Raw genomic sequence first — 8,894 nt, 5'->3', positions numbered from 1 at the left:
GGCATAAAAAGTGGCGTACGCAAGTTTCTGGGCTCAAATTGTGCGTACGCCAGTTTTATAAATCCGACCCCAGAACTGGACCGGCCATTGGCTAGAGGAAAAACAAACACGTCAGTGATGAGCTTTCTTTAAAAAACACATCACCAGCTCCTTGTGGCTGACTTAAAGGACATTTTAAACGAGCAGGAGGAGGTGGTGTTTCGTATCTCCGTTACCTTGAGGGGCTCTGGGTGGAGCGCCGGAGGTTCCAGCTTTGTCGCGCACGAGCCGACGGGTGCAGGAGGCTGAGGAGCYGCAGAGAGGTCATCGGATAGAAGGTTCAATGCCGTTTGGTCATCCATCTTCTCCTGCGGGGCCGAGGAGAAAACGTGTTTTATCTGTGAAGGCCTTTAATGCCTCTATAATTAAACTGCAACATGTGAGGAGCCTACCTTCTGGGGTTTTGCAGCCTGTTCTTCTTTATATTGTTTCATTTTCTTTCAAAATAAAAGTACAGTCAACAAAAGGTGAATATTCATGGGTTGAAGGGAAATTTAAAAAATGCAGCTGAATAAAAATAGCTTTACCTTCAGATCCTCCTCAGTTGGTCGGTACTCTGGAGGCAGCGAGTCGCTTCTCTCTCCCATCTTCTCCAACCTTTCTTCAACAGCCTTTTTCTCCTGCAGAAACAAACAGCCACGTGTCAGGACAACTCAGGGGRCGTCTGTTTCCCTGCGTGTGCTGAAAGTGCTGTATGCTACCTTAACCAGGTCTTTAGCAGGAATTGGGGCGGGCTGTGCAGGTTCAGGTGCGATGTCCTTTAGAGCGTCAGACAGAGCATCCAGGGCGTTATCTGCTCCTGCTGCCAGCTGAGATTAAAAGAAAAAAAACTTTATATGTTAAGAAACTAGAGAGTTTATGAGAGGTTCAGCTTTGCTCAGATGTTTACCGATTCACCAGYGTCTGCGGGAAGACAAGGAGCAGATTGTACTGCTGAAGCAGAGGTGGAGCAAACAAAATCTCCATCCAAGAAATCCAGAGCATCGTCAGGGGGCTGAGGGAGTGACAGAATGAAATGTGTTAAATCAAACCTGTAAATTACTGAATACGGTTTGTAAACCAAAGATGTGTACCTGTGCAGCAGGAGCTGAGGAGGGGACAAGAGCCTGAGCAGGAGCTGCCGAGGATGAGAAGTCTCCAGATAAAATATCCAGAGCCTCGCCCGTTTCCATGGTGGGCTGGTGAGAAAAAATAAATTAATTTCAAAGAACAAAACAATTACATTTTATACTAAAATAAATCAAAGAACAAACAGAAACCCTGCAGACCACATTAATCTAAAACTATGAGGTCCAGACTGGTCCACAGGGGAGCTCAGGGGCCTCATGTATAAACGGTGCGTACACAAAACAAAAGCTGTGCACCAGTTTCCACACACACACACACACACACACACGTCGGGATGTCTCAAAACCAACGTTACGTAAAAGTGTTGTGCTGCACAAAAAAAAAAATAATAAATTGGGAGGCAGCGTGTTTGTGAGGATTACACAGAACAAATTAGTCAGGCAATTTTTAAAAAAGATCTAAGTTTTACTGAATTCATAAATTCCTCTGTGTTTACAATGATTTATTAAAGATGGAAACAAAATATCTCAGCCTCATGCACCAATAAGGACAGAAGCTTCACACCCACACAACCACCACTCCTTTGCTTGTAGCAAATATATTTTTACACCCCACTATTTCTTTAGACTTCTCACTAATTCTCCATTTATTTTAACATTGTCCTGCATCTAGAAATCATTTCTGATCGCGCAGAGAGGAGAATCTGGGAAGAAACACACACGTTGGACACATTTGCATCAATTTTACATATTTAAATGGAGGCGTGTCAGGGGAGGTGTCTCAGGTGCGCTCAGTTCCACGTTCGTTGGGATGAATAAAGGAAAGGAGCGCAGACACATACAGTACATGCGCAGTTTTATACATCTGAGTATTTCTGTGTGAACGCACTTCTCCACTTTTGACCATACGCCAACTTTTTGTGTGAAAGCTCCACACTCTTTATACCTGAGGCCCAGACTGGTCCACACAGGGGATCTGGGCCCGTATTTATCAAACTTCTTAGAGTGGATTTTTAGACTCGAGTGCAAAAAATGTCTTAGATTTGCTCCTACTCTCAGACTTAAGTGTAAGTGCCAGTTATCAAAATTCTTAAGTCGAAGAATCACTCTTACTCTCCTGATAAGTTAAGACTGTAAGAGAGGTTAAGAGATGCCACTAGGGGTCTGAGATGGACTAAGGAGACAGATTACAGCTGTCCTCCTCCCCACCTGAGTGTTATTCTCAGTTTGGTGTAAAACAGGTTTAATCAGAAATAAAAAAGAAATAAAAGTAATAAAAAATAAAAAGTAAATAAAACAAAACTGTGCATAATGTTGGACTAAAAGGCAGATATTTGTGHGTGGCTTTTAGAGAAAACATTAAATATACTCAGCTGGTGAGTGCATGCGAACCCCCCCACAAAAAAAAAAATAAAAATAAAAAAAAGAATAAATGAAAATTACGGTGGGATTGAACTTTTTCTTTATTATATTACTAATCACGTGATACAATGATGGAGCGTGCGCTGGGGGAGAGGCTTCCCTTGGACCAAGCTGATAATGACAGAGTGGGGTTGTGTGTGTGTGTGTGTGTGAAGCAGGTGTTGTCTGCGGACAGTGGAGAGGAGGAAGAGGAGGAGAAGAAGGGTGCAAGCTCAACATTACCTCAGGCTCTGAGACATAAAATAACTTTAAAAGCTGAGTTTTTGATATAAAAATCTGACATTTTCTTGTGTTTTCATGATGCAAATGAGAACATTTTATGTAACTTACAGACAATCAGAACAAAGTGACAACATTAGTGTGTTGAAAGTGAAATTATCTTATTTTCACAGTCTTATCTTGACATGTCTCCAATAATATTCTTGAAAATGAAATCTGAGGCAGTGATTGGTTCATGCCGGGGTTTTTTCTAACGAYGTCATCCAGGATCAGCTTTGCGGCACAGCCAGGTGTCGCAAATCAGCTATAAGACTGACACTTAAGAATTACTCCTACACTTCACTTAAAGTGAGACTGAGACGCTTGATAACTGACTTTTACTCTCAGCTTTTAACTAAGAATGTTTTTACACTTAAGTCCACTCTTAGCAGCATTCTTAAGAGTAATTCTAAGAAGTTTGATAAATACGGGCCCTGATCTTTAGTTGTCCTGAGGTCCAGGATGGTCTACAGAGGGTCTTTAGTTGCTCCTAACGTGGAACCAGCTGCCTCTTCACATCAGACCAGCTTTAACTCTTGAAGCAGCAGGAGAGTTCACATGCATCAATTTAATTTTGTTTTACGTTTTATTGTATCTTTAAATGTTTTTATTTTACTGTTCATTGTTTTGTTTTTTTTCAGCACTTTGGTCAGCTGTTTTCAAAATGTGCTATATTAGTAAATTTGATTTGAGCTGATTTTTTTTATTTAAAGAACACAAACTCGTCAGAGAGATCATGTTTTGATAAACAGGAAGTGAATTTATGTTACCTCAGGTTCAGGAGCAGGTAGTTTTTGGAGATCTTCCTCTTTGAATCTGTACTCTGAAGGAAGTGAGTCCTCCCTCTCTCCTACCCGCACACCCTTCTCCTGCTTCACTTTGACCTCCTGTAAAAAAAAAAAAAGAGGCAAAATACAAAAGATAAAAACACAATCCAGTCTATACTAGAATTACACACAAAAAAACAGGATATGGAAATGAGCTTAAGAGTGAAAACTAAGGATATTGCCTATTTTACTTAATTTAAAAAAATGTGTACACTCCTTACAGAGATAATATCTCCAGGTTTGAGTTTGGGGGATTCAGGTTTTGGTTCATCCACTGGCAAAGTGTCACCGAGAGCACTGAGAACATCATCAGAGATAGACGGGTCCTGAACAGGAAGTAGGAAGAAAAGAGGTTAGTGAGTCAGGTTTTAGAAGACATGAGAACATTTCAAAAAAAAAATTTTAAATCATAAAATAAAAAGCAGTTAAAAAATAATTTGTGTCACCTTCTCAATCTTGGGTTTAGTGGATGCTGGTTTTGGAACTGTGGATTGTTGCTCCACGGGAGCCTTCTGCAAGAACAAAAACACACKGAGTTAAATGGCGTGTTTTTATTTTCAAATGTCTCAGAAGAGCCGGCATGCAGCTGAAGACTGCAGTGGGTTTCACYGCAATCCTCCAGAAAATAAAAACTCAGCAGTGTCCAATCTTGGTTCGAGGGCCACTAAACCTGCATGTTTTAGTTGTTTTTCCAGCTCTTAAGCAGGTCTTTAAGTTCTGCAGAACCCTGTTAAATCACTCATTCATTCAAATCAAGTGTGTTGTAGCAGAGAAACGTCTAAAACATGCAGGATAGTGGCCCTCCAGGACCAGGACTGGACAACACTGAGCTACATGTGTCAAATTTGTAAAAATAACAGAACAAACTACAAAATACTGATTTTCAAGAATTGTTAATCCAAAGGATGTGCAAGTCCTTTATTTAAACCAAATTAAAAATCATTTTAAAAGTCCAGGTTGGACACAATCTCTAACAAAAAATCCAAAGAGGGGATATTTTGTGTTCCACTGTTTTAATAAGGGGCTGGATATTGCAGAAAAGAAAAAAAAAACCAACTAATTCATGCAGACAATAAGACGTACCTCAGGAGGTTTCTTAGTAGGAGTGGCAGCAGCATGAACCCCAGAAGCTTTGGATGGAGCCACAAAATCACCAGACAGCATATCAAGAGCTGACAAATCCTCCACRTTTTTCTACAAAACAGATCCAATAAAACACTGTTTAAACCTAGAAGAAATAAAATACTGATCTCATTTCTGTCAAGTCAGCATGATAAAAAACATGGTACTGTGACAGTATGTGTGGGAATAAGAGGCTGACAGGACTGTACCTGTGCAGGAGGGGCTGTGGGTTTGACAGCAGCAGTTGAGGAGGTGGTGAAGTCTCCAGACAAAAAGTCCAGAGCTTCACCAGTATCCATGCTGGGCTGTCAGAGGACAAGTACAGAGTAAATTATTTTATTCATTTTATATGTGATTCAAGGTTACATCTGTTTCCTGTTTTTACCTCAGGTTCAGGAGCAGGTMGTTTTTTGAGATCTTCCTCTTTAAATCTGTASTCTGGAGGAAGCGAGTCYGCCCTCTCTCCGACCCGCACACCCTTCTCCTCCTTCACTTTGCTCTCCTAAGAAAAAACAAGATGATCATGTTGAACATAACTGATCTATACACTACACTTGTGAGAAATAAACGGCAAAAAGCTTCATGCTCTAACCGAGATGATGTCTTTGGGTTTGAGTTTGGGAGATTCGGGTTTTGGCTGATCTTTTGGCAATGTGTCTTCAAGAGCACTGAGAGCATCCAGAGATATGGAGTCAGTCTGAGGAGTCAGGAGGAGGCTGTTAATATGATGTCTCTTAAATAAAACATAAAAAATGACTTGTCTTGTTCTGCACCTTATCCATTTTGGGTTTAGCCTCAGCTCCAGCTTTCTCTTTCACGCTTGTCTTATCAGGGACGGTGCAGACAGCTACAGGAGGAACTCCAGAGGACTCAACTTTCTACAAAACAACAGACGACTCAGTTTAATGCTGAAGACCTGAGGGGGAAAATGTGTCAAAGTAGGACATGAACTTGTCTCTGTGACCACTAGTTTAAAAGCTTCTTTTATATCACCTTACATAATTCKAGAATACACCTTGACCACAATTAATAAACTGTAAACTTTACAGCTTGCCAGACCCGCCTGTACTGTACCTGAGCACTGGARGCAGACAGACCGGCCTCCAGAGAGAAATCATCAGAAACTTTGCCACCTGTGGCTTTCTTGCCAGCAGGAGGAGGAGGAGCTTTCTGCAACATAAAGAGTTAAAGAGCTTATAATAAACAACAGGACTGGCTTTGTTTAAATCTGGTCTAGACAGGAGCTGGATGCACTGCGTACCTGTGCAGGAGCAGAAGAGGGGGCGACCACAGGAGCCTGCACAGGAGGGGCTGATGAAGAAGTGAAGCCTCCAGACAAAAAGTCCAGAGCTTCACCAGTATCCATGCTGGGCTGTCAGAGGACAAGTACAGAGTAAATTATTTTATTCATATACTGCATTATATGTGATTCAAGGTTACATTTGTTTCCTGTTTTTACCTCAGGTTCAGGAGCAGGTCGTTTTTTGAGATCTTCCTCTTTAAATCTGTAGTCTGGAGGAAGCGAGTCTGCCCTCTCTCCGACCCGCACACCCTTCTCCTCATTCACCTTTCCTTCCTTTGGATAAAAGGAAAACAGGAGAAAATAAGACATTTTTCTGACGGTAAATGTCTCAACAGTTGTTTCAGTTTGTGCTCCTACCGGGACGATGTCCTCAGGTTTGAGTTTGGGAGATTCAGKTTTGGGCTTGTCTTCTGGCAACATGTCTCCAAGAGCACTTAGAGCATCCAGAGACATGGAGCCACCCTGAGAGGACATTATGACGCGTATTGATCAGCAGATTAGACTTCTATTAATTATTCATGTGTTCCACTTCGTCTCACCTTGTCAGACTGGAGTTGGGTGGAGGTTTTGGAGTCGAGTCCAGCTTCCAGGGAGAACTCAGCTCCAGCTTTGTCCATCTTTGCCTTTTTATCAGCTGGAGGAGCGGGGCACACGGCTACAGGAGGAACTGCTGCCTACAGGGACAATAAATAAAAGAAGAGTCTCTCTGAGCTGAAACCAATACAGGGTTCCTACAGTTTAAGGCAAGTTCAATTTAAGACATTTTAATGCCAAGTGAAATTAAATTTAAGACCAATTTCATAACAAAGACAAATGACCAAAAAATATAAAACTGTGGCAGAAACTCATTAACCAAAGTAATTTTGGTTGAAGTATTAAAATATTGCTAATAGACCAATTGTTTATATCCACATCTAACTATAGCAGAAACATTCTTAGCAGTTTTAAACTTAATTTAATTTCTGGAAATCCTCTAATGACCTAAAATTTGGAGTTTTAGGACCCACAGTGGGGTCTCAACCCCAATTTGCTGTAGATAAAACCTAAAGTGCCTGTGACATCAGTTTTTTTGTAAGAAAAGTGAATGCATTTTTGGAAAGACAACATTAACGCATTACAAAACAAATTTCACACTGCTCAGATGGACAGTTGTTGAGATATTTGCTTGTGAAATAACAGGAAGTGATGTCAAAGGGGAATGTCTGCATGCGAATATTTAAAAATATATTTTTACCAATTATTTTAATATTTGAAATGAATTACAATCATCCTATGTACAATGTGTTAACATGTTCTTAAAGACTGATTTTAGACATTTTAAGGCTAATTAAGGCCTTATTTTTGGATTGATGAATTGAATGCCTTTTAAGACTAAGGATCTGCAGGACCCCTGTATAAGGCTCAGACTGGAAATATGACACTAACGATATCTACAAACAAGTAAACAAGCTGCCAGAGACGCTGTTGTTGTCTAGCTTTAAAAAAGGACCATACTTTTATAATTCAGAACTGAAAAAAGGGGTAAACACATTACAGAAAATAAACAAGCAGTAATTTTTATATTTCATTAGATTTACCTGTATCAGCCACCGGCTGCCCTAACTTCTACAGATCGACATCAACCAGAGAAAAACTCATATTGGTGAACCTCTACACAACTTTGGTTCATCCAAGGCCAAATTAGACAAACCTTTGTGATTTTGACATGACAACACATTTAAACCAATATTACAACAAACCAAGCTTTGCTATTACAAGAAAATATGATAAATAATTCAACATCTTGAGATAATGTGATGAAAACACATTTCCACACATCCTCTCTTGGGTTCTGTATTGTAAATAATGCTGTAGAGGAAACAGTGGGCGCTCCTACCTTTAACGAGGAACCCTCTGAGGTTTTCTCCAACTTTGCTTTTTTATCAGCAGGAGGAGCAGCTTTCTACAAAACAAACATTAAAGAATTAAAAAAAACTTCTAGACACACTACTATTATTGAAAACCATCTATAAAAATACACCTGTCACAGATGAGAAAATGAAGTTAAAACTGAACAAGCAGCTGAGAGCTGAAACACTAACCTTCTTATCTTCTGGTCCAGGTGGAGCTGTGGACGTCGTGAAACCAAATGAAAGCGATTCCAGAGCCTCATCTGTGCTTATAGGTTTCTGAAATGAACAAAGACATGAAATATCACCCTCAGGAAAAAAAAAACCCTGCCAGATTTTTTAATTAATCTAAATTTAGTGAGAAACAGCCTGACTCTCCACTAGAGGGCACAACATGACAAACCTTCAGGCAAACAAAAGGGGAAAAAATAATAATGTGAACCAGACAGCCTGTGAGGGAAAAGTACGGACACACCCTTCTTCACATTCCACAGACACCAAAMACTAACAAATAAATGACCTTATATGACAGAAACAACACAGGAAAGCGAGCTGCTTTATCAGAATGTGAGATAAACACACAACCTAAACATTGAAGTCAAATAAGGAGAGTTAAAGATGAAAGGAGATCTGAACCAAGCATCCATGACAGACAGATAAAGCAGGAGTCAGCTGTGATGCAAAAGTGGGTGTGTTGAGTTGAATAATGACTAAACTGCACGTTTAAAGTTTAACAGCTGTATCACTGTGTATCGATGTGTGTGTGTGTGTGTGTGTGCGCTCACATATTTATGTGACTGTTTTGGTTCGACATGAATCGACTGGTTCTAACAGATGAGGTAGAGCTACAGCCAACACCCACTGGTGCAACACTCCCCCACTCCAGAGAAACCAGCAGGCCCGACAGTGGAAACACTGCTTCCTGTGTGTGTGTGTGTGTGTGTGTGTGTGTGTGTGTGTGTGTGTG

At 40.5% G+C, this 8,894-nt stretch overlaps 1 protein-coding gene across 1 annotated transcript in view; it reads right to left on the bottom strand.

Moving 5' to 3' along the window:
* The window catches only part of cast (calpastatin), a gene marked incomplete at its 5' end in the record, with an annotated part of 34,889 nt that overhangs the window by 3,156 nt on the left and 22,839 nt on the right, over positions 1–8,894 (bottom strand). The window contains 21 exon segments of the mRNA XM_014017059.1: positions 216–347; positions 432–476; positions 567–659; positions 741–848; positions 929–1,033; positions 1,113–1,217; positions 3,557–3,673; positions 3,835–3,939; positions 4,060–4,125; positions 4,697–4,807; positions 4,945–5,040; positions 5,121–5,237; positions 5,328–5,432; positions 5,509–5,613; positions 5,810–5,905; positions 5,997–6,107; positions 6,195–6,311; positions 6,396–6,500; positions 6,578–6,712; positions 7,915–7,980; positions 8,120–8,206. Of these exon segments, the coding sequence (XP_013872513.1) occupies positions 216–347; positions 432–476; positions 567–659; positions 741–848; positions 929–1,033; positions 1,113–1,217; positions 3,557–3,673; positions 3,835–3,939; positions 4,060–4,125; positions 4,697–4,807; positions 4,945–5,040; positions 5,121–5,237; positions 5,328–5,432; positions 5,509–5,613; positions 5,810–5,905; positions 5,997–6,107; positions 6,195–6,311; positions 6,396–6,500; positions 6,578–6,712; positions 7,915–7,980; positions 8,120–8,206 (2,127 nt within the window).

Source organism: Austrofundulus limnaeus, unplaced genomic scaffold, assembly GCF_001266775.1.
Source record: "Austrofundulus limnaeus strain Quisiro unplaced genomic scaffold, Austrofundulus_limnaeus-1.0 Scaffold160, whole genome shotgun sequence".
NCBI classification, from domain to species: Eukaryota; Metazoa; Chordata; class Actinopteri; order Cyprinodontiformes; family Rivulidae; genus Austrofundulus; species Austrofundulus limnaeus.
The sequence above is the reverse complement of the archived record's forward strand: the minus strand, read 5'-3'. Positions and strand labels throughout refer to the sequence as shown.